At 42.6% G+C, this 25,424-nt stretch overlaps 1 protein-coding gene across 1 annotated transcript in view; it reads right to left on the bottom strand.

The window, feature by feature from the left end:
- Window positions 1–1,025: 1,025 nt before the first annotated feature.
- The window catches only part of PAH (phenylalanine hydroxylase), a 40,208-nt gene continuing 15,809 nt past the window's right edge, over window positions 1,026–25,424 (bottom strand). The window contains exons 4-13 of the mRNA XM_088521632.1: window positions 15,834–15,922; window positions 13,665–13,732; window positions 10,711–10,907; window positions 10,171–10,306; window positions 8,465–8,534; window positions 6,815–6,871; window positions 5,355–5,450; window positions 4,849–4,982; window positions 1,833–1,948; window positions 1,026–1,264 (exon numbers count right to left, since the gene is read on the bottom strand). Coding sequence (XP_088377758.1) covers window positions 1,221–1,264; window positions 1,833–1,948; window positions 4,849–4,982; window positions 5,355–5,450; window positions 6,815–6,871; window positions 8,465–8,534; window positions 10,171–10,306; window positions 10,711–10,907; window positions 13,665–13,732; window positions 15,834–15,922 — 1,007 coding nt within the window. The 3' untranslated portion in view covers window positions 1,026–1,220. The remainder of the gene's footprint in view (window positions 1,265–1,832; window positions 1,949–4,848; window positions 4,983–5,354; window positions 5,451–6,814; window positions 6,872–8,464; window positions 8,535–10,170; window positions 10,307–10,710; window positions 10,908–13,664; window positions 13,733–15,833; window positions 15,923–25,424) is intronic.

Genomic DNA, 25,424 nt, shown 5'->3' on the forward strand with positions numbered 1-25,424 from the left:
CGTTCAGCTTTGCTTTGATCCATTCAGTTCCAATGTGTGGGTGCTGACTTCCTTTGTTCTTGAATGAGGGAACTACAGCATCTACACTGTAGACCAGTTCAAGAAGGCATTTAGATGCCTTGAGTGAAAATTATTGCATAAAATGCAGAGATAGTCTTCTTGAAATCAAAGCTGTTCTCTCTCTCATTCAGCCACTTCATTAAGTTGCAGCAGGGCTGAATAAGGCATTGCTGTTAAAGCATCTGCATGGTTTCCTGATGGCACAAAATGTCAGCAAAGTGACCTCACATCCACTTGCAAAAAGCCACACAAATCCGTGGGTAACTCTTCTCTAAAAGTGTATCTTTTTTTTTTTCTTTTTTTTTTTTTTTTGTGGGTACTATGCAGGTATTTCATTCCCTGAATAGGCAGTCTCAGTGCTTTGCTTAGGGACTCCTTTCTGCGAGTCAAATATATCACAGCATTCTTGGCCTGCACAAACCTTTTGGGAACTGGGGCCTGTGCAAAAGGAGTAGATTAAGACAGGACCATAAATCTTTGTTAATGAGGCTGCAGAATGCTTGCTGTCTTTTCCAGTAGCAACTGTGCTTTGGATCAATGGTAACATTACATTTGAAAAAAAAAAAAGTAAAATTACTTCAGCAAAGAGGAATTGCTTCAGCTCATGCATAGACGAAGAGGTATAGTTCCACCTTGGAAAGGTCAAGGTGTAAAGGGCAAAGCATTATAATGTATCTCCCAAAAGGTGCAGAGCTTGGGACTCAAGAGGAGTGTGAGCAACTGCAAATATGAGGGACTGACAGGAGGAAGACTGTGAGAGGAAGCAAGATGAATTAGTCTGTGCTTGTCGTTATCTTTCTGGCCCTGTGCCCTAGGTGGTAATGTAATCCTACATCTGCGGCAGACTGTAGCTCTGCAGTGTCATGGAAAACTCTGATAGCCTTTAGCAAAGAGATATGAAGGATTTGCCAAGCTCCCAGCGATAAGGTGGTTTTATGCAATAGTGAGAAAAAATCATTATTGTATGAAGCCCAAGAGAGTCAAGGGTCACCTGCAGGTGTTTCTTTCTCTGCTAATCTACAGTAATTAAGATATATAACATAAGCATTTATGCAGTACACAGTAAGCTAATAGACTGAGGCTAGATGAAGCCTGACATTTGTACATGGCAGCTTTTTAATCAGCTGCCATCAGTGATTGGCAAGACTTGTGGCAAATCTTCATTTTATCTTCTGAAGAGCATTGCACAGGATTCCCATCTCACCTGCAAAGGAAATAACCAGAGTAGTTAATCCTACAGCTAAACCAATACTAACACTGCTATATAGATTTACCATTTATATCCATTTCCTGAAAGGATAAGGTGAGTAAAGAAGTGCTGGACTGCAGTCAGTCCCTCACCTTCATTAACCATAAAAAGATTGCTCGCAGGATCAGGAATAACAACTCTTGTCATACCAGCCAGTTTTAGGTGGAAAATCTGGTAGGAGAAAGGCTAGAATCACTAAGGAAAATGTGGCTAAAACCAAACATTTCCCTTCCTTACTAAGAAGAGGTGGAGCCACAGAGTCCATTCCCAGGCCCTGCAGCCTTTCCTAGTCCTTCCAGTAAAACTCGGTATTTCAGATATGAAAAACTATAGTCAAGTGGAAAAGATATTTTGAAGCTTGGTTTGAATTGAAGTATTTTTTTTTTTGCCATAAAGGATACGTCTGCTGTATGATCCTGGTCAAGCTTAAAGCCTAAAGGGCATCCAGATAAAATTTGCATTGCAGTATTATTTCTGACCCAAATTCTGAGGCATTCAAGGTAGCAAATTTGTAGTTCCTTACTGTTGATAGTGTCAGCTAAGTTCTTCAGCTGCTTTGCATTGTCTAGGACTTCAATCCTCTGTGTGTAGGGATTGTACCGAACAGAGAAAGGACGAGGGATTGTTGAAGCAAATTTCCTGAGGGAAAAACAGAAAAACACATACAAACATGAAATAGTCCCTTTTTTTTTCAGTAACTCTCTCTTAGCTGGTGAGTGCTTTTTTGATGTGAGGGATAAGGAAATTATGTTGAAAAAAAGACTAAAATTCTTGCTAAGTGATCTGAGACCATCTGCGTGCTGTAATATGCCTGAATCTGCATTCGTGCTTACTGTTTTTTTTTCCCAAGAACTAATTATGCTGTTGACGTGGGAACACTGCTGCTGATATAAGCCAAGTAAGTAGCTATCAGGATTTGCTGTGAATATCTGATTTTCCTTTCAGTAATAGGAGATATGAGTCCTGACCCATGTTTGCACTTTCTGGAAAGGTGAGATCAAACACTCATTCAGGCATACCTTGGAGTAAGAAGTGAACTAACTTCTCACATAGCTAGTATTGGCTCCCAGATCTCTGCAAAGTTGGAGATGGTCAGTGGACCGAAGCAGCAGTCTTGCCACCCCTTATCCCCAGCCTTTCCTGCTGCAAAATAGTCAATTCCATGGCAGAAAAGCTGAGTTTTTCGGTATCTTGGGGAAACATTAATTTGCATAACCACAGAAATGTGGGAAAGGAAGGCTCTGAATGGGATGAGATGGTCAGAGCTATTGTTTTAGCCTCCTTGCACACCCCAGCAGGATACTGGTTTATATATCTGCTTTGGATTAGTGGAGTTATTGCTGAAAGAGGAAGGAAATCACACACAAGCATTGATTATAGAGTTCTATCATATAGCAATTACCATGACTCAGCATAGTAAAATCCATATACCCAAACCTGTGGTATATGCTGGATCCCACCTCCATACCATTCCTTCAGTTTGCCCTAATTGCCACTCATTAAGGCATTGTATCAAGAGATCGGTGAGCGGGACTCAAGGGGGTTCCAGTGGAAAAATATTATGGCAGCTAACATGAAAGAGTTTGTTGGTTTCAGTCCAGCTGTTTCAAGCAGAGGGATCCACTTTATAAGACAGTCTTCCTAAATCTCAGCTGAAGATTAGATCTTGGTTAGAAGTGAACACCTTAAGGTGTTCAGCTTTTAAGGCAGGTCTCTGAAGAATTTTTCAGGAAGGTTTTCTGTTACACATACGCACATGTCTAGCTGTACAACACATCACCAAACCAACTCCCAGGTCTCCATTTCCATTTAACTAGTATTCCAATTTGGTCATTGAAACAAATAAAAGAAGAGCAAACATCTTTTTTAAAGACTAAGCCCACATTTACTGTCTTCTCCAGGAGCTTGCTCCTCATTTGGAGAAGTACACAGAGAAGATAGAAACTCTGCAGAATGTTATAACAGCACAGACCAGAAAAGAAAGCCAACAATGATCAGGTAGCACCCTGAGGTGAAGAGCAGGAGGAGAAATTTCAGGTTTATGATGTCAGAAGAGGACATAGCTAGAAAGACCCAGGAGTGTTGGGGGATCTTGGGCAGAAATGTTGCAGATCACAGTATGTGTGTATCTGTGAAAGGGAGAGAGATAAAGAGGAAGAGACAACAGGTCTGGGACAAGTCACTGTGTGGCAATTCCCATGAAAGATTTGCTGAGTGTGAACCAAGTCTAACCCACATTGGCCTTGGCTGATATTCAGAGATACTGAGTTTTCCAAACAAAAATAGAAATATTGCTGTGAAGGGGATCCCAGGCTGAACTGTAACTGCAGTCTGAGTCACTTCTCTTTCAGAACTGAAGCCCAGAACTGAACCTGGACCATCATAGTTTGGCTGAACTGGAACTGAATCAGAATGTGAGTCACAGATGATTGAAAGATTTATTGTGTTGCCCTTTAGCACATTGCTTGTAAGGCGCTACAGTCTCTTTATCAAGATAACTGCAAAGGCCTCAGGATTGGAATCGTCAGGCTTGCTTGTGCTTTTGTTTTTGTTTTTGTTTTTAACAGTAATAGCAATTGTCTAATAATCACAGGGCTATTACCTGATTTGTTTTAGCTTTGCTTAGCTCTATATAATTATGTGCTATAATGCCTGGTGATTTATTTATAGGGAGGAATATTTTGGTATATGGAGAAATAACAAAAAGTTATGCTGTGTAGAATGAATAACTCTGACCCTAGAGTAATCATGCTGCATGCAGAAGTACAGTTGTGAATTGACAGTAGAGACCTTGAAAGCATGGACATAGGATGAGATTCGAGGCCCATGGCCTACCAGCAACTCCCCAGCAGTCAGTAATTGGTGGTAATGCAAACCTAGGAAGTGCTAAAAAATGATTTTAGGGGAAACAAAAGGGGCAAATTAAAAAATATCTAGTACATATAAAATACATATACCGTATTTAGTAAGACCAGAAGTAACACGGAGTTGCAGATCAACAGATAAAGAACAGGATGTATAGCAAGTAATAAGACTTGTAAGTAAGCAAGTAAGAAAAAAGGGCCCTAAACAGAACTTGGGAGGAGAAGAAAGAAAGGAAGGTTCAACATCACATTCCTCCTCCAAAAACTTCAGGATGCTGACTACTTTTCAACCACACTCAGAAGAACAGTGGAGGGATGAGAGTAACTTCAGAGAGAAAAAAGGTAACTACTAGGAGATTTTCTTGTATAATAACTTCAAATGTAAAGTTAATAACATTGTGATTGAACTAATTGTGATGTTTGTTGTATTGTGACTGTACTGATAAAATCTTACTAGGCTAACTACCAATTCTTGGCTTCATATATAAGGATTGTTCCCCTTTTTGCCCAAAACAAGATTTTGAGTGTAACAACTGCTTAGTCTCTTAAATATTTGCACAGTTTTTCTTAATGCCTATCAAATTGTTACTGCCAACCCAGGATCTTTTATGGCAGTGGGATACATCCTATTGGCAGTGGACAAGAAATGGGTCTTATATGGAATGACTGTATTACCTTAGTTTTTCTTTTGCATCTTTAAAACTTTCAGCAACATAGTAGATAGGCTGGAACTCAGTAACAAGGTACTTCTGCTCAGAAGTCTTCTCCAGGACAAGAGGCTTAATTTCAGGTTTGCCTGATAAACAGTACTAAAAGCAATAGAGTAAGGAATTTATTTCAGTTAAAAAGTGTCTGTATTTACTGCAAAAGAAAGTCAGAGTTACTGAATGCCACCTACTTGCAGATAGGAAAGATTTGCTTTGATGTAATGCAAATAACATTGTTAAGTAGGATTGATCACTAAGTAGGAAAGAAGTAGGTTTCAGCCTCTGTGTATATATGTGTTGGCACTTTCATTAGATAGAGCTGTCTAATGAAATATGACATTTCATGCCATTTGTTTGCACAACATATGAAGGAAAATAATATTTCAAAGACATTCACAAGAAAAGTTTGAGTGATTATAAAAACCCAAGACTGAAATACGTAACAGCTCTGAAATGTTTTTTTATATAACACACCTGCAACTCCCCAAACGAAGACAGCAGCCCTGCACCATATGCCTTCAGTGAATCACCTTCCTTACACAGTCCAAACTCCACTGTAAACCAATAAACCTAGGAAAAAAAACAGATAGATACATATGACTCCTTGATCAAAAACATATGCACATTGCTGATTTGAATGTATTTGGAGCTTACATTTCTATTTCAAATCACAGAATCACAGAATGATTAAAGTTGGAAGGGACCTTTGGAGATCATCTTTTCCAACCTCCCTACACAAGCAGAGTCACCTAGAACATGTTGCACAAGGTTGTGTCCATGCAGGTTTCTAATACATCCATAGAAGGACACTCTACAACCTCTCTGGGCAATCTGCCCCTGCGCTCTGTCACCCACACAGTCAAGTTTTTCCTCAAATTCAGGTGGTACTTCCTGTGCTTCAACTTGTGGCCACTTGCCTGTTGCCCCATCACTGTCCACTTCTGGAAATAGTCTAGCCTCATCCTCTTGATACCCTCCCTTAAGGTATTTGCATATACTGATAAGATCCCCTCTTAGTCACTTTGCAATGTGCCAAATATCAACTGTAGAAATTTTATAGTGTTCCCACAGGCTGAAATTCTTCCCCCCACAAGAAGGGGAATAATGCCAGACCTAGTGTGTCTGAAAATCAATTCGCTTCTCTCACAAAGACAGTGGTTTTTATTGTACTTACATTTGTCAGGAGCATAGAGAATGAAACTATAGCAATAAAATTTCATTTTGGAAGGCCAAACCAACTAGTGTTTGAATCCGTGTTGATAGACTTATGTTTCCTGTTTCCCACAGAGGGACTCCAGCTACTGTGAGAGAGGGAATGAGCTGTCAGTACAACACAGGACCCTAACAATGAAGATAGTGTGTGGCCTAGCTTGACTTTTTGTTCTGTCACTGTGTAGCAGTTTGAAGGGATACCTGCTCTGGACCAGTGGAATGACCTCATCTACAGCAAAGACCGTGAAAAGTTGCGTCCAGATGAGCTGACATCAGGCACACTAACTCATAGACGTATTATTATTTATTTGGAGCTTGCAACTCTGTGACCCAGTTCATGGTAGGATTCAACTGACTCATGTTGACTGCAGAGGATATTATCTGCCTGGCTGCAGGAAAGGGAAGGGATGCTAGCAGGTAAGACAGATAGTAAAGCTGCCTCTTGAAGTTTCCTGGGGGAATGTAGGCTCTTCTTACCCAATATGTTTGTGCTGGAGGAAGTCTTGTCTGGCCCTCTGTGTTTAATCAAAGCTGTCACTTTGAGTAAGGAATGCCAGAATTATTTTCCTTTAATGCAACTGTTTCAGGGTGGGGTTTTCCAATCATGGATTTCATTCTGTTTCCATTCAACTCTATGGGAGTTCCATCAGTGACTTCAGTGGCAGCAGAATTAAGACAACACAGAGTGCTTTGGAAAACTGAGCCCTCATTTATTAAATTACCGTAGCAAGTTTCTCGATGAACTCATCTGGAGCTCCCAGAGATGCCAGTCCTATTTCCTGTAACAATAAACCATTATTCTTCAAGTTGTTTATTACAAACATTCTTCCTGACGTGTCTTATGTAATTTCTCACATTTTAAATGTTACCACCATTTACTACCACACACAAATGTTTACAGGACATGTTCCTATCATGCAGCATCAATTTTAAACCAGAAATCTCTCCAGAAATGAACAAAGGGTGCTGTCTAAGTGTCATTTACAAGGCATGATCCTTTGTGCCTGGTACAAAGCCCACTGAGGTCAAATAATATTTTCCTCTGGCTTTGACAGGCTTTTGATCAAACCTACAATGCACACCAAGGAGAATAATATAGTAAAAGGGAGATAAATCAACCACATCCATACACCTTAAATATTTATCTTTGTTTTGATGGGGCCCTGATTGCAGGAGGTTTCCTGGAGACGTGAATCAGTTTGTTTTTGTTTTGTTTTGTTTTTTCCTGAGTAGCAGGGCATGATTTGAAAGAGTTCTTTTGTACCTTGGAACTAATGCAGACTTTCCTGGGCAGAATATAATGGTCAAATTCAGAATGTGGCTACATAAAACTGTACATATTAGGTGACTTTTTTTTCCTTAGTGAGGTCAGCACACTTCTGAATCAGTCCTTCCTACACACCAAAATCAAGGGGGCAACCCCATGTTAAGTCCTAAAGAACCAAGGTATAGCAGGGTGTATCTCAAAGCAAATCCCAGTCTTAGCAAAGGGCTGAGCCAGAAGGCAGTATTGATTGCTTATCAACTACATCAAGTTAAACTCTATCTTGTGAGCATATAACATCAAATCCATTCTTCTTCCCTCCCTCCCTCCCTCCCTCCCTCCCTTCCTCTCTTCCTCCCTTCTTTCCCTCTGTCTGTCTATCTTTCTCTCTTTCCTTGTTTTCTGGAAAGATGTAGCCAAAATTTTACTCCTTCTCTGAGGTTTGGCTCTTTTACTGGGAACACTACCCAAGAGAAAGATCCTCTCCAGCTTTCTCTTATACTTTGCTACTGGGATAGTTCCTCACTTTCCCTAACTATTGGATTGTAGAGTGGGGCAATAACTCAGCTGTGTCAAGGGCAATTTAACCTTTCCCAGAAGGACCAACATCTACAAAGAGTTTTAGACAACGGTTTCACAAGGGGGTTTGCCTATAAAAGACAAGTTCACACAATAAAATTTTTGTGTGTGGGCAGGTGAGTTCTATATGATTTGAGTCTTGGTTTCAATAAATAAATAAATTAGTGTCTTCTTGAAATGTATGTACAATATGATTTTGATTAGGTTTCATGGTCTACATGCCTTCAGCTGTACTTGGAAAATAATACTCAAGAATGCTGCAATGCTGCCTCCTTTATTCTGGTTTGATTCTTGACAACACTTTTGAAGATACCAGCTGTGAACACTTGTCATTTCAGCACTTACCCATTACAAACTAGACCTTCACACTCAGTTAAACAAATAGAAAGGGAACAATTAACACTTCCCAATATTTGGAAAGGGAGATTCAGCTGACCTCAAACACTCTTAACCAATAAGCTTAAAGGTGAACCCCTCCATAACCCTTTGTTCATCCTCTGACTTAACTAGGCTCTAGTGTTTGACTTACCTGAGAAAACTGAGCAAAACTGGGATCGGCAAAGAGAGGTACATGTCCTAGTAGCTCATGGCAAATATCACTGCAGGAAAATATGACATTTGAATATAATTTAGGAAAAGTGCAGCAGTGCTGGATGAATCCCTTAGAGTCTGAGTGTAGTCAGAAGTGCAAAAGAGGGCTCCTCGCTCTTATTCCAGAATGATGCTTTGAAGTCTAAAATGGTTCTCTTGACCAGAAGGTTTGTACACTGACGGGTTTTCAGTGTTTTTTTTTTTTAACTCTTACATCTATCAGAGGTAGAAGAATGTATTTTTTATCACTGAAGGATGGCAACATTGTTTGGAGTGACTTTAGGGGTGACAAGTCCACTCTCAAGACCAGACCTTTCTTTTAATACTACAATCCAAAATTAGATGTTTAGCTTCCTAACCTCTTTAGACAGTCAAGAGGGAAAGGGAAACTGCTTTCCTCAAAGCAGTCTCCCTGTCTATGCACACAGAGAATGCCCAACCTGTTCATCCTGTCCAAGGCGCCAAAAACCAGTTTCGCCCTGGATGACACCAGACATCTCAGAAAGAGTCAGTTTTTGAATGGATACCTAAAAACTACTATGCTGGCACTGCAGAATCATTGCACAGTCTTCCTCTAAGATCTGGGTGACCACAGTCTTTGAAACCACTTATTTCAAGGGCAGTAACCTCCAGTAGAACCTTTGGGTCCTACACCTATGCATTGCTGAGTGACTTCCTGTTCAAGACCACTGTCCTATTTAAATACTACAGGATATGTGTACAACTCTGGCCTCAGCAAAAGGCATATGAAACTATGAGGAAGTGTCTGAAATCAGTCTTTGGAAAAGAAATCTGTCTTTCCAGCTGTCCTCTTCCCTGGCTCATAAAAGGCCCAAAAGAAATCTCTGCACCAAAGGCAATGTCAAAAACCTGGGAGATAGCTTTAGTTGATCACAGAGCTGCTTAGAGTACCAAGAGCATTCACCATGGTGTCATCAGGGCAATCAGGAGTTCACTCCTGGCCCCTGCTCAGACCCAGAGCCTGAGAAACGGGAATTCACCCTTCCTCAGGTGGGATTGTTTTCATGGCAACTTAAAGTTCACAGCTCAGCAGGCATGTCTGGGGAGAAAGCTAAATATGGCTGGGTTCTTTTTTTTTGAAAGACAGAGAAGGGGGTTGGTGAGATGTTTGTGTCCCTTTGGTAGGGAAGGAGGAAAGCAGAATAACAGGCACAGAGAATGGGGAAAGGGGAGAGGGATGAGATACTCCCAGGAAGGCAAGGTCTGAAAAAGATATTTAAAGGATAGGGACCTGCATAGCTGGCATTCAAGGAGACATATGCCGAGGAAATCTGGGCACTAACAGCCAAGCCCAACAAAAGGTGAAATATGATGTGTCAGTCTGGGAGCTTAAATGGAAAGGTGTCATCCAGTCTGTGAAAAACGTAGTTCAGAGCTCTCCGCTGAAGACAGCGCACAAGGCTTGCAGGCTCTGCATAACAGCATGGGCTGTGGGAAGGGTTTCCATTGTGCAGCTGGCTCCAATTTCCCTGGGCATTGATTTAGGAGATCAGAGCAAAGCAGGTTTCAGCCTGGCTTTGTGCAAAAGGGGAGTGGAATGAGGAGAAACAGGGAGGAGAAACAGGAACACACGGGATAACCACCTGCTGCAACTTTCCACATGCCCCATGCCAAAGTACTTACGGCTCTGGTGTGTACATGGGTTTGGACGCATGGCGAATGTACTGTGTAGAGTGAAACACTCGGAAGGCCAGCCCAGCCAAGAAGTCACGAGAGGAGAGCAAACCTGCCACAGGACGTAGGCGAAAGCCAGTGCAGGCTAATAGGACAGAAAGATGCTATGTTAGAAACACCTAGTGTGTTTGATTTAGCCTTATTAGGACTGCTCATAATGGAAAAATAATTATTCACTGCTTTTTTTTTTTTGCTTCCTCAGTGTTAATCAGCATTGATGATGCTGATATCATGAATACCATCATGATGCTGATACCATGAATATCATCATCAAGGTATTTGAGCATCCCTGCCATTATACTTCTGTACTTACACTTCTTGAAAAATTTACAGAGAGGGACCTGAGACAGAGGCTAAATGATGTGCACAAGTATTCACAGGGAGTCTGTGATAAAGCGGGGACTGCTTTTCCATCTCTGGAAACATTCCCCCGCATTAACAGCAGAGACCTTTCATTTCACTTGGTTCTTTTTGATGCTTCAAACTTACATTGCAAGAATTTTGAGATATCTTCAAGTTGGGGGATGTTATCTTCCCGGTAGCCACAGTACTTCTCCAGCAAGGGAAACACATGGTTGTGCTCATAACAAGCATGAGTTGGATAGAGACTCTTCAGCTCCCTGAAGACAGTTCCCCATGTTCTCTTCTCCTCTTCTGTGTAGGTCACTTTAGGAATAGGTTGCCCACTAGAAAGAAAATGGATACAGTCCATGAGAGTGACAAGGAAACAGTTCTGTGTATCAGCAACATCATCTGGAGTTTTACTCAGGGCTAGCCTTGAACTGGTGGCATAGGGAAGAGGATGTCCCTCTGTCCAAGTGCGCCCCAGCTGAGAGACTGACCATGAACCAACTTGTAGTGAAAATAAACTAGTGCATATTTGTCTTATCAAAATGATCTTATGATAATATTCAGTAGCTGATGGTTTAAATTCATTTCTCTTTCTAAATATTCAGCAACTGCTGCAATTCTTTTTTTTTTCTAATACAATTTACATAAGTTATAATATGACTGCTGGAAAAAATAGTTCTAGAAAACTGTTTCTGGGGTGGTCAGGGTAATTCTGAGCTACACCTCATGATCATGCTACATGTGCAGACTTCAGCCAGCTCTATTTTCCTCCTTTAATCCTAATGAGTAATTTTGGGTCAGATCATATCCTCAGGCCTCCATGTGCTCAGCTCACACTGAAGTTAGCAGGCATTAGGCAATCATAAGCAAAGTATTTTGGCCTCCTGAGGACAGCTGATTCCTTGGCAATAATGATAGGACCATAGGTGAATCCAGCAGCTTTGAAAAATCAAAGGGTTTTAAGTAACTTAATAGGGTTAACATCACTGCTGGAATAATGCTGGAATCTTCCAAGCCACAGAGGTCCATTGTTAAACTCTCATGACATCCCACCATCTCCCACCCCTTCATTTTTCACTTGAGCCTCAGGGCAGCTCCTCTATAGCAATGTCATTTTCTGCCTTTGCGTATCAGCCCTCCTTGATCTGTGGAGCTTTAAACATGGTCTTGAATTATGAAGACTGCTGGGGGACTGTTGTTCCTATAGCACCAGCTGTCCCTAATTAATCCGCAGCCACCTTTCAGGGCTAGAGGAGGAAGCTATGGCTTAAAAAGCTTTCAAATTTCAATGAAAAAAAAATCCTAGGTATGAACAGGGCTGAAAGCAAAGGAAAATGGAGAGGGGAGAACAAGCAAGCTAAAAGCAAAGGAGACAGAGGCCAGGTTGATGAGGCATTCAACAAAAATGAAGGCAAATGTAATAGGAGAGAAGGCAGAAGGGCAAAGGCAGGAGAGAGAGACAAATAGCAGTAGAAAAAAAGTACAAAAGAAGAGTACAGAAATAGATTATATACAGAAAAGAGGAATACAGAAAAAAAAAGATTAAATTGATAGGAAGAAAAAAAGTATGAGACAACAGATTGCAGACTTCACAAGCTAAACACATTTGCATTTCCAGGTACCTTTGCATGAAGCCTGATAGCTTTGGTTGTCCCTATCCTCCTGCCCCGCACTTCTTCCGCCCATTCCCACACACAGGAGATGCCCCTTTGGTCTCTTCTTCCCTGCTGCAAACCCTGAAAGGTGTCTCTGCCAGGTGTACTACCCAGGGCAAGGGCATTAGGGGCACACCAACACATTGCTAAATTAACGCCCAAGGTCATGAAAAGCATTTGGCCATGAGCCCAGGAAGCCCAGACTGTGGCACTCACACTCTGCTCTTTGCTCTATCACTGAAGGAGTTCATTGGAAAGTTTAAGAATCTGGCATAGAAGGTGTTTTGGGGACCTTTAGGTCCTGGTCTGAACAGGCCGTTACCTCTGTTTGCAATGTCTCTGAGAAACTAGATCACAAACTAAATATTAATTCATTACATCTTGGATAATGTTTTCTTATCTTCCTAACTGATCCAGGTTGAATCTCATTTGCTTGCTTGCTTGTTCGTTTTTTCGTTTTATAGGTAGGGTTTGATGGGATTCTGCAAACTAGAGGCCAAAGATTGCTATCAGTTATGCAGGAAGGAAATATCTTCTGCGGGAAACCTATAAATGGGAACTGATCCATTCCCTTTGGCCATAAAGTCTTATAAAAATTTTCTAGCCTTAAATCAGGCTCCTGCTTTTTTCACTTTGTATCAGTCAGATAAGTTTTGTCTCATGTTTTATGATTAGATTATTAGCTGTTTTGCTCAGCTCTCTTCATCACTTGAACACTTGTCTTGAACAAAGTAAAGACCTGATTATGCAATATATGTTACTTTAGCCTTTGCTATGACATTTTTTACCAATCTATGCAAGAATTAGGCCCAGTAGTATGGATATAAACATGTGAAGGGCTCCAGGAGCTGAATTTTATCTTCTCCAGATGTGATTACTAAAAGTAATCAAGCAAGCCTATTCTATCTGAATTCATCATCTCCATTCATTTTTTCTTGGGAAATGAGAGGCCAAATTGCTCATTGCTGCTGGATCAGACATGATAAAAGTAGAGTATCAGGCACCGTATTAGCATCAGAACCGTAAGTTATTCATTATCTTAATAGTATATGCAGCTCCTGCTTTAATGTAAATGATAGGCACTCCTCCCCCTAACCCTGGTTTAACAGGGAGAATACCAGGAGTGGCTTTCAGTGTTCACATCTTTGTAGTAGCAACTGGGTCTGCTGCACAATTAGGCAACAAAGCAAGAGGGATGCTGTTGGGAGAGATGGTCCAGGCACACGTTCTCATTGGAACGTGTGCCTGGACCAATTTACTTTTGTTTTACTGCAATTTGGGGATAAATGCATGAGCAGGAAGATTTAAACACATGCCGGAGAAAAGCCAACAGCAGCAGGACACTTGAGAAGGGATAGCCATCAGCAGGAGGGTGAGCGCCCGGAGAGAAGTTGGGAGACATGGGCTTGTTTTCCTGCACGTATGCTGAACACTCACTGTCTGTAGTTGTAGGCAATATCTGCAAACTGCTTCCTCCGGGCTCGGTACACAGGATCTTTGAACCCCTAGAGAGAAACAGAGACAGTCAGATGCTGTGTAAGTACAGCTGGTGAGCGGTCTGTCTCTCACCACAGCTGGAGGGATCTTAGGGAACAGAAAGCTGGTGAGGACCCAAGCTAAGTACTGGAGGGACTGGTGGAGTCACCCAGGCACAGCCTCCTAACTCATTTCACCCCGCATCACCTTCATGTTTCCACTTGCTATGAGAAAGGGACTCAGGCTCCTTTTCATTACAGGCCAAGTGCTCCCAAGAAAGCAACCTGCTGCATTAACAGTACTCAGATGACCAGTGATTTTTCACATGAAACTTGTTGCAGTTTCTAACATAGCTGGTCTGGTCTAGAAGCGTTAAACTAATTGAGAAACACGCTCAAGAACTCTGTGAGACGCTGTAAGCGGGTTTTCAGCAAGAAGCATGTTCAAAGGTGTTCATTTTTATTGTGTTAGGAGAACAACAAGCACTTAGAAAGATTAAAAGCTTCGTTTATACTACAAATTTATTAGGATTTAGTCTTTGTGACTAGCATCCTGGCCTCTGCAATTAGTTATCTGTATGACTGGGGAGGTAAGAAACACAATCTTTTGATCTTCACATGGGATAACTGTTCTCCTGTCCTAGTGTGTCCTTTACTTAGACTATAAGTTCCTCAAGGCGAGGAGTGTCCTTTACCACCTACAATGGTGAAATGTCCTTCCAAACAAGGAGGCATTTCTACAGTGCAAACAACAGTAACTCAGTGGGCACAGATGTAGCTTGGAGGTACCTGACTTGGAGGTACATTGCACAACTGGACTGAGGAACAGTGTAATCCAACCAAATGCATGTGACAGCTGAATTTAGAGTGCAAATTTAAGAGTGTGTTAGGCATAGATGGACTAAAAAAATGCTGTCCCAGATTAACCTGGCATAGAGTTATTTGTGATTAAATCCAACAATACTTAACTACTAAAAACACAGATTTCTTTAATTTCACTCTATGCTCTGTCATGTTTATTTACCCCAGCACACATCCTGTTGGACTTTTTTCTAAGGTCCAGGAGGATGTGTGCTGAGGTAAATAAACTGCTGAATAAAACTGCTTACCAACTAATGAATTCTAGGAACTGCTAGGAACTGGGACAGAGATGCTTCACGCCTCTCAAAATCCATTTTCTGTTTCTTTTCCTTCTTTTTTTTCCAGATACACTCATGGTCTATTCCTGCATGACACACAAGGGGGCCATTGACTCGATATATCCCCTTTCATTCTGTTTTTAATATAATCACACTGAATATCATGAATCATTGTACATGATACATAACACATCTCAAATTAAGCAATAGGTAGTGAATGACTAATCACCCTATCTCAATTAAACTAATAGCAGCAATTTTTGTTGCACTGCATGCAATTTATTTATAATCACCCTATCTCAATTAAACTAATAACAGCAATTTTTGTTACACTGCATGGAACTCAGTGTGTTTTGACAAATGAAAATAAGTTGTTTGCTTTGAAAGAGAGGAGAGACAGAGGTATTCTTGTATCTGGGAGAGCTGAAAAAACACTGGAGGATTTTTTTTTATCAACTAGGCCAGTAAACAAAACTTTCTGACTGTACTAGATAAATCACAAACTTTTTGAAGCAGGGATATTTTCTTTTGTTTTGTCTCACCATGCAAGAATTGTGTCAGATTTAACAAGCACATAACAACTCACTAAGCTCAGTTGTATGCATGTGATCAAGGAGGAAAAAAAAATCCTATTTCCTCCAAGCTATAATATGCAGCTTCTTATTTTGTTGCCAGAAGTCCACTGAATGAGTCAGAAGTTACTATGTCAGAGTCAACTGGGAAAACCAGAGGTGTCCTTGTGGTGGCTCTATGTACTGATGGACTCTGTAACTCTTTAGATCTGCTTAGATTTGCTGCTATTTGCTTAAATTAAAGCAACTTTTAGTCTGCCTGGGTTATACCAGGGATTGGGGTGAATTTCAACTCTAGAAATGAGGCACCCTTCTTGGCCTAGGCCACATAAGGTGTAGTCTGCTAGATTCATCCTAAAGCATAGAAGTCCCAATAAGTACAGACATATTAAAATAAAATTTTAAAAAAGTATTTCTTACAGGATGGTCTGCATCCAGTTCAGCTCCATAGCTTAGGATCTGATTGGCAAATCTGTCCAGCTCCTGGATGCTTCTGGGAAACCATGGCACTGCAAAGCAGAAAAGAAATCCATACTGTTTCATTTCTTTATGATAGTTTTGAAATCTACATTCTTCATTATTTTTATTGCGTTGTTTTGCATCTCCTTCTATTTTCAATTTTTTATCATAAATATAAAGAAACCTATGTAAGGGGCTAAATTCTTCAAACAACAAAATGGCCTTTCCATGTAGTAGGAGGCAATCTTGCATGTTGTCTTGAATTTGTGGCTGTTCTGCGCTGCTGGAAGAAAACAGCTCATCAAGAAAGTCCAGTCCTTGGCATACATTTGGCTTGTAATATTTATGATTTTCTGGTTTTTATTCTAGTTTATTGACTTCCCAAACATGGAAATATTTCCAGAATATCCTTAACTTCACAGTAGCTAGCATCAGCCCTTGCAAAAGAACAGCAAGGAATACCACTGCAAGAAGATACGGGATTCTTTCAAGAATTACTTGGCTCATATAAGCTAGGATGCTGCAGTAAAATGATAAATGGTACTCTGATATATCTGACTGACATTATATTACTGAACCCATTATATAATAATGCAGCTTTTATTTAAAATTCTGGGCCTGGTTCTTCATTGCCTTACAACTGGCATACGATACCCATTTCCTATAGCACAGTCAGGATATGAAATGGGACCACACTGACTACACTGCACTTAATGTCCACATGGCAGGACACAAGGTGGATGGCAATATAGCTTTCCAGATGCAGTGTGTCCAGGCCAGAGGAAGCAGCAGACAGATGCTCATAGCAGCTGTGCTGTGAGGAGCAGCTCAGTATAGTTTGAGTGGGATCCAGAACAGGCACCCACTGCAAGACCTCCTTCATGGAGCCATAAGCACAGGGGGTTCCCACTGTAGTTAAGGCAGATACCTGGCTGCTGGGCATATACACTAATGTGATGAACTTTTCCCCATCAGTACAACTAATTGATCTTACACCCCATGTATGTGTTTGTCTCGAGGACACTCAGCAACAGGAAGCTCTAACATTTCATTACATGTGAATTGTAAAGTTACTTCCCTTTCTAAATTTTTAAACATTAAAGACTGTCTAAATTTTAGACATAATTATTTCATTTGATTTTGATTAGTTCCTGCAAACAAACATCAGTGAACACTTTGTTCTTATTCACCTTCTCCAGGCCACCTAGGATTTTCCAGCTTCCTGTCAGATTCTCCCCTATACCATCTCTTATCCTGGCTGAAACTCCATCCGTGTACTTCTGGCACAAAAACACTGCCTACCTTTGAGCATTCTGCTCATTTTCCTCTGCACACTTCCACTTCTACCACACTTTTTCTGAGTAAAGAAGTCAACTAGGGAGGTATATAATGCTCCGGCTCTGCATTTATGTCCTGTATTTGCTCCACAGCAGGCAGTCTCATGGATATCAAGGCTAATATCATCCCAAAGGCTGGACCTCCAGGACTAAAGTTCTCAGCAGTCGGTCTATCAGCAAGATATTCACAGTTCATTTAGCACCTTTCTTGGATGAATGGAGGGTGGTTGCTCAGCCAGCATCTGGAAATAAAGCTCGTTCCCCTGTGCTGCTCTCTGCCTGCCAGGGAGCAATGCCCCTCAGCTGCTCGTTCCTCCCTGTCTGAGTTTGCTCTTTGTGTGGAGTGAACCTGATGCTCGGGACGAGGATGTGAGGACGGAGCTGCAGCAAACTCATCCAGCAGCTGCTGCCTGTGCTCTCCCACGGCGCCTGCCTGATAGGGCTCAGCCCTGATCCGGATGGACCACCTGCAGGATGAGAGGATCACTCTGTCTGCAGGTCTATTCAATCTTTCTCTTTCCATTGCAGCTAACAATAAATGGGGCATTTGTGGTGCTGGGTTTAGGCGAGGCAAGGCACCCGCACAGAGGCACTGGAGGGACAAGAGCAGATTTTGGGGGCATGCTTAAGAAGCCTATGGCTTAGCCCCATGCAGAGCACTCATGGGATGTCCCACCACCAGCCTGGCTGCATCCAGTGTTCCCTGTGAGCCACATTATTCCTTTCCCTGGCCCAGGAGCACAGGCTGTGCATGCTTGCAGGGCTGGCATGGTGCATCGGGCCCTTGCAGCCACTGTCAGGGCTTCTCCTGCTGGAGGGCATCCATCCAGCATGGACCAACTCATCAGGCTGCTCAGTCCCTCCTAACAAATGTGGACTTCGCTTCCCCCTTTTCAAGCTGCCCACCTACTGCTTCACTTCAAAAAGTAAACCAGAACAAGTCGCTAGATGGCAGCAGCAGTCCCTGCTAAATCTTGCAAAAAAAAAAAAAAAAATGACAGTTTGCTGGTTTTACTGCTAGTGCTGTAGTTTCTGTAGAAATGCTTGCCCACTTCTCTGTTAGCAATTTCCCTGCACATGCAGCCCCTTGAGTTAAACAGGTCTAGGGAGGCTGATTAAGAAAGGTATAATTGCATCCCAGAGAGGAGTCTCTACTGACAGTGTTTGAAGGGTGAGCCTGCTCAGCTGTCCTCCCCATATTTCCTCTATCTGCAGCCCAGGCATTTGGAAAACGGCTTCAGAGCTGAGACACAGGTCTTATCTGCTGGATTTGCCACTTCTGTGATGATGGTGGGAATGGCTTCACTCCCTCATGCTTGAGTCTCCCCAGCTGTCATGTTGGGGTGAGGCAGCTGAGAAAAATGGGAGATTTTAGGCTGGAAAAAGAGCAGCCTGGCAGCCCTTTAACTAAGTGTTTTTTGGTGTTAGAGTGAGGTACTGCTCTTCGCAGGACAGAACCATGACTTAAAGGGCCTCAACCATGCAGCACAAGGTAGCATATGGCGGGGGGCTGAAGCTTTCACGGGGTTTCAACCATGCTGCCTATGGGGATTTGCCTCCCATAATCTGAAAGGTTGGGGGAGTGTTGAATAACTTCAGCTTCCAGAAGCAATAAAACACAAGTATAATGATGACTTGCTTTTGTTGGACACCTTTTATTCTCATGCTTGCCCAAGCTCTTGGGGTACAGGCCGCGATGAGCCCTGGGACAAACAGACTCCATTGCTGATGCAGCCTCCACCAAGGAAAAGAGGCTGGGGCCTCTGCATCCGCTATACAGAGGCAACACCAGAGCTGCAAGGGGTGCAGCCCTATGTGTCCCTGGCCCACTTCCAGCAGCTCTCTGAACTTGAATGCTGGCTGCAGCTAAGGAGCCCCTGAGCTGTATGAAAGGGGCACTTTGCAAAAGGGAGACCCTCAGATGCCTTCATGCAACTTGCTCCGGTGTAGCTGATATTGTTTGCTCCTGGAAAGTCTTGAGCCTTCTCAGCTCTCATGATGACAGAAATCAAAGGTGCTGAGCACAGCCCTGGGCCAAGTACCATACCACATCTTTACAGCCCCAGTGACAGGGCTAGGATTCAAAAGCTCCTGTGCTCCCTGGCTGTGGTGTACAAGGAGGCTGTCCCCAGCCATCCCAGCAACTATTAGAAAAATCAAATCAACTTATGCCCTGGCTGAATCTGTCCCATATTTTGTTTGCAACCTCCTCCTCCAGTTCGTGCTTGCCAGACCCACTGTCTGTCTGCACGGCAATTAATGAATTGCCAGAGCAAGCTGTTGCAACACTGGCCCTCTGTGAAGGTCTGAGGAGCAAACGTGGGCTGATCAGTAATAAATATTGATTTGTCTGTAAGCGCAACAGCAGCTTTTACGGGTTGTGCTGGACACCCAAGTAGTGACCAAATTACCATGGGGTCAAATGCTCAGCAGAATGCTAATAAGCCATTTATATGAGGGACAGCAAAGCAGGGGCAGCGAGGAGTTTCTGCAGAACTTCTCCATTTGGACCATTGTGAGGGGGGTCAAAGACAGGTCTATGCAATTTATAGCCATTCAAGGCCCAGGTTTAGCCCCTTTTAAACAATCCCAAATACTTTGGCCAGCCTCAGGGTTTAGCAAACAAGGCCGCTACAGAACCTCAGCCTCCAGCCTGTCTCATATATGCAATAAATTATCTGCATTTCACTAATGTTGCAACAGAATAAAATTTAATTCTTTTTATTTCTGGGCTCCAAGTGGTCTGCAGATACACAGCTTGTTTCCAAAAAGAGCCATGAAGAGATGCACTGTGTTTTCACAACAAGTCTTTCTATCTCTACAAAGGGCTTTTGGCTCATTGATTGCTAGCCTATCTCATGCGAAACTAATATTACCTCTAGAATTATGGCATTTTGATGGTTTACTTTCAGTTAAAAACACATATTAATCCAAACCTGCTATTTATAACTGTTTAGGTGTAACCAAAATAATGTTTAGCATTTGAGAGAGGAAGTCTTCAAAACAGTCAGAGCATCCATATATAAAAAAAAGCAAATAAATAAATAAATAAAGCTGTCCATACCTTGACCCAATAAAGCAAAATGCATGCATTTAATAATTTTCTCTGACTTTTCACAGAGCACAGCACCATGAATGGCACAGAGTGCTTCCTATGGGAAACTGAGCAAAATACTCATTTTAGAAGGATATTCAATCACTGCTTAAAGAATGCAAAGTAATTAAACGTTCTGGTGTGCCCAGATCATCCCACTTCAAAGTGTGAGTTTTCTAGTCTGAATTTGCCTAATTTCCCCTTCCAGCTTGATGATTATAAAGTTTTTTGTTGTCTGAAACCTTCTCTCCCAGGCATTTTACGGACCTTGCTCTCACCAGTGCTGATGGTTCCTGTGGCTAAGTTGCAGTGATACGACTGCAGCACATCTCTCATTCTGCGGCATGTTTTCCAATATTGACCTAATGTTCCTCTGCCAAGACTGGCACATTTGAATAAGAAATATAATTTTACTAGTGCAGATGTCATATTGAGCATCAAGAAACAATGCAGAGTAAGACTCTGAAAGCACTTTTTCTAACCCAAGAGTCTTGCACAGAGCTCACCACAAGCAAAATAAATCCTTAGCAAAGAGGATTTGAGAGCAGTGATGGCAGAATCAAACCCAGAGATCCAACCACGAGACTCTGGAGTGCCTCCGGGAGAAGACATTCCCACCCTTCACCTGGCAAAAGTGAAAGCTGTGACACTATCCCAGTGGACAATACACCAAGATTGCTCCCTGGAGTCATACTGCTCTCACTCCTCTGTGTTTTGGAAATAAAACTTAATAGAAGCACATCTGTGAATTATGACCAGATTTGCCAGAAGGATATATGCCTGGAAGGCAGGCTGACCTATAGAGCATGGCCAGGCCTGTTTGCTTACACCATCACAGATGAAGGACAAGGTCTCAGTGCTCATCCTGTGACCAGCCCCGCTGACATTTCACTCTGCCGTCATGGCTGCCTCAGCCCAGAACTCGCCACACCGTTCATCCCCTAAGCAGTGCTCATTTGACCTTTCAGATATGTGTCTTTTTAGTTACACTGGGTTCTTTAGTTATGCTGGACTCTTTAGCTATGCTCGCTACTCCCGAGAGCAGTTAGAATTAAAAACAGAAGGAAATAAAAGAAAAAGGAAAGGGTGAAAAGATATAATAATATTCCTCTTTCCTTGGCAGTGAGTTTCTCCAGCTTTTTCTGAGTTAAAACTAACAAACAAATGCAAGTTATCCCCTTGGACAGAAGGGGATCAAGTCTCTTGCAGCACTGACAGGATAATCTAGCTCAAAAAAATGCTTTGATCAACACAGTAACATGCAGTGAAATCCTAATCCTACAGAAGACCATGGCAGTTTTGACTTCCGTGAGGTCAGAATTTCACAAGACTTTCTTAGGTGCTATTTAGAGCTGTATCAGTATTTGACTCTGGCCTACACGTATCCACCTCCTGACCTCTTCTTAACAATAATTAGATAAACAAAATCAATAGCAAATCCTGCTATGTTGTATAACTTTCTTCTGAAAAAATAAAATAAAATTGAGGAGAAAACATCTTTGATTTGATGGGATCATAAATCACCTAATCAGCCTTCTGTGCCTCTAGCTCATGAATGGAGAGAATGCACTACAAACACTATATACTTGCTTTTTTTTTTTTTTCGTCTTCAAATGTAATGTCATGGATAGGGCACAAAGGAGATGGTAAAAGGATTACCACCACTGATGTCAGGAAGGTTTTAATGTCCTTTCATGTTGTTCCTAGGAAGGAAGAGGAAGATCCAGGCCTAAAGTATTTAAAGTCTGAAATCCTATTAAAATCACATCTGTTATGTGAAGAGGCGTTTAGGTATGTCTCAGACTGGATGCTGGGTAGCAACCACTGTGCCGAGCAGCCTCAACACCAGCAAAAATCTTTGAGAATCAGGAGAGTGGACAGTTTGCAAGATCTTTCCTATTTCTCTCCAACAGCAGGATTACTACTGACTTCTCTCATATTTCTTCCCAGAACAATTTTTACTCCCACTCAATGGGCAGCAGAGCACCCCTAATTTCAATAGCAGGGGTGCAGGGCATCCACGAGCCTAAAAGGTAGCTCATGTGCATGTGGGAAGGACAGCAGGGGAAGGGAGAGAGCCACCGCACAGAGACACTTCTCCCTTCCTCTCCTCTTCGCCCAAAAGATGGCTAAGGGCATAGACAGGGAAAGGGCTGCAGCAGCCAAGGCCCACGGGACAGAACTGTGAAGTAAATAGGGATGTTCCAATTGGTATACTCTTCCTCAGGAGCACAGGAGGATGCTTCACACTTGGGCTCTAGTCACATCAGCCACATCAAGTTCATCACAGAGTGATTTATGAGGTCCCAGAGATGTTTGGGAGCAGGAAGGGCATTGCACCTCTGCGGGAAGGCACTGCCACAGTCAGCACTTCATCGTTACTTGAGGAGAATCTAGAATTAATTAATTAATTGTTAATTAATCCTCCAACAGAACAATAGTGGTTTTATAGCTCTTAATTACACCTACTTTTTTATCAAACCTGCTGGGGAAACTCCACAGAAGAGCAAGAAGACAGGTCACAAACCCAGAAATCAAAGTCTTTCTCAGCTTCAAGAAAGGAAGAGCAAGGGTGGGCATGATAGAGCTGCTGAACACTGAAAAGGCTGGTGTAAAGAGGAATAGTATCTTCTGTTTTCAGTGCCTAATGTAGGCAGAATGAGAATGAATCAGCTCACAGGGAAGCAAAGGAAACTTGGTTAGACAACAGGAAAAACCTACTCAATGGTTAGTGCAGGACAAAGGCAAACCTGCAAACAAGGGCTGTGGAACCCAGGAAATTTCTATTACTGAGGTACAAATAGTCATCAGCAGTGGATCAGCTGGTCCTGCCTTTTTGGTGAGAGATGTATCCCATAATCTCCCACAGGACTTTCCAGCCTGTATTCTGATTCTAATTTTTGAATCTCTTTACGACACATTATATCACAATCATATCATATTTGTCAGTGCTAGCCCTCTATCGACTATCTCTGAGTAGGCCCACTGTACATTATGGCAAATTGATGAATAGTGCAAGCTCACAGGACCTATATATCGCTAAAAGTTAACAAACTGCTTCTCTTTGAGTTCTGCCTGGTAGAAGTGTTCAAGAAAAGGGTTTTCCCCTACCTGAAGTGCATAATGCATATGCACCATAAATGTCTCAAGGCTACCCTCTTGGTGACCTCCCTGGGCACTCCCCAGAGCCATCCTTTCTTATCAAGGTCAAAGGCATTCTTCAATAAGTAGCATTCATCCCTAAAATACCACAGAGGAACTCTGCTGGGCGCTAAACAAGCAGAGATTTATTTTTGGGTTGGGGTAAAAGGCAAAAGGAGGTAGATCTAGGTCTAGATTTCTTGAAGGATTTGATCTGCTATCTACAAGCCAAGTCTATGCATTCACCCACAGACTGTGTTGCACCTGTTTGTGCTTTTAAGCTGTACTTCTGCTTATGATTCTTTTTTTTTTTAAATCAGAACAGACAATAACTTGGCTGAGATTGACTATACAGACACAGTGCATCCCAAGTAGAGATCTTCCTTTGTTTTACCACTTGTGTAGGTAGACTATGTAGGAAAAGGGTAGAAGTGTATAAGCTCCAAAGAGGTTTTCAGTGCTCAGTGGTCCAGAAGCTGCAGGATAGCAGGAAGAGGCGAAATATCCCAGGACTTGATATCTGCATTCAACACAGTGGTTTGGGTCCCACCAGTATTCCTGTTATTCTGAAATGTTGCATGTTTCTGAAGAACAAGTTGCCACACTAAATGACTTGCCAAGAGCTGCGGATGTAAATGTTGCTTGTTTGAACACAGGGCAGAGATTGAGAGAAGTAAATAGGTGTACCTACAACTTTCTGCATTATTGTTTAGGGGTCTATGAGTTGAGTCCTTAACGCATAACTATAAATATCCTTAGATCTCCTGTTAACTTCTGCAGATACTGTAATGAGTTCCTGCAATAACATTCTCTCTAAGGAACTGTGAGTGCTGCCAGACAGACAGACAAGTGATATCACAACACCATAACCACCATAGGGTGGTGATCAGCGATGCCGAGTCTAGTTGGAGGTCTGTAGCTAGTGGTGTCCCCCAGGGGTCAGTCCTTGGTGCAGTCCTTCTCAACTTATTCATCAATGACCTGGATGAAGGCACAGAGTGCTCCCTCAGCAAGTTTGCTGATGATACCAAACTGGGAGGAGTAGCCGATACCCCAGAGGGCTGCGCTGCCATCCAGAGGGACCTGGACAGACTGGACAACTGGGTGGTGAAAAACCTCATGCAATTCAACAAGGCCAAGTGCAAGGTCCTGCACCTGGGGTGGAATAACCCTGGACACCAGTACAGGCTGGGACCAACCTTCTGGAGAGCAGCTCTGCGGAGAAAGACCTGGGTGTCATGGTGGATGACAAGTTGACCATGAGGCAGCAGTGCGCCCTCATGGCCAAGAAGGCAAATGGGATCCTGGGCTCCATTAAGAAGAGCGTCTCCAGCAGGTCGAGGGAGGGGTCGATCCTGCCCCTCTACTCAGCCCTGGTGAGGCCACATCTGGAGTATTGTGTCCAGTTCTGGGCTCCACAGTACAAGAGGGATGTGGAGCTGCTGGAGAGAGTCCAGTGCAGGGCCACAAGGATGATCAGGGGCCTGGAACATCTGCCCTATGAGGAGAGGCTGAGGGAGCTGGGCCTGTTCAGCCTGGAGAAGAGAAGGCTGAGAGGGGATCTAATCAGTGTCTATAAGTACCTCAAGGGAGGGAGCGAGGAGGATGGTGCTGGTCTCTTTTCAGTGGTGGCCACCGACAGAACTAAAGCTAATGGCCACAAACTGAAGCACCAAAAGTTCCGCATGAACTTAAGGAAAAAACTTTTTAACAGTGAGGGTGACAGAGCACTGGAACAGGCTGCCCTGAGAGGTTGTGGAGTCTCCTTCTCTGGAGATCTTCAAAACCCGCTTGGATGCCACCCTGTGCCACGTGCTCTGGGTGACCCTGCAAGTGCAGGGGGGTTGGACTAGATGACCTCTAGAGGTCCCTTCCAACCTTAAGCATTCTATGATATGATTCTGTGATTCTATGATAACATAGCTTCCCAGGCAACTTAGTAAAAAACAGGGTCGGCAACTGGGCATATTTCTGGTACCT

Source organism: Tinamus guttatus, unplaced genomic scaffold (assembly GCF_059628265.1).
Source record: "Tinamus guttatus ecotype Peru unplaced genomic scaffold, ASM5962826v1 Tinamus_guttatus_pri_ptg000125l, whole genome shotgun sequence".
In the NCBI taxonomy this organism is placed as follows: domain Eukaryota; kingdom Metazoa; phylum Chordata; class Aves; order Tinamiformes; family Tinamidae; genus Tinamus; species Tinamus guttatus.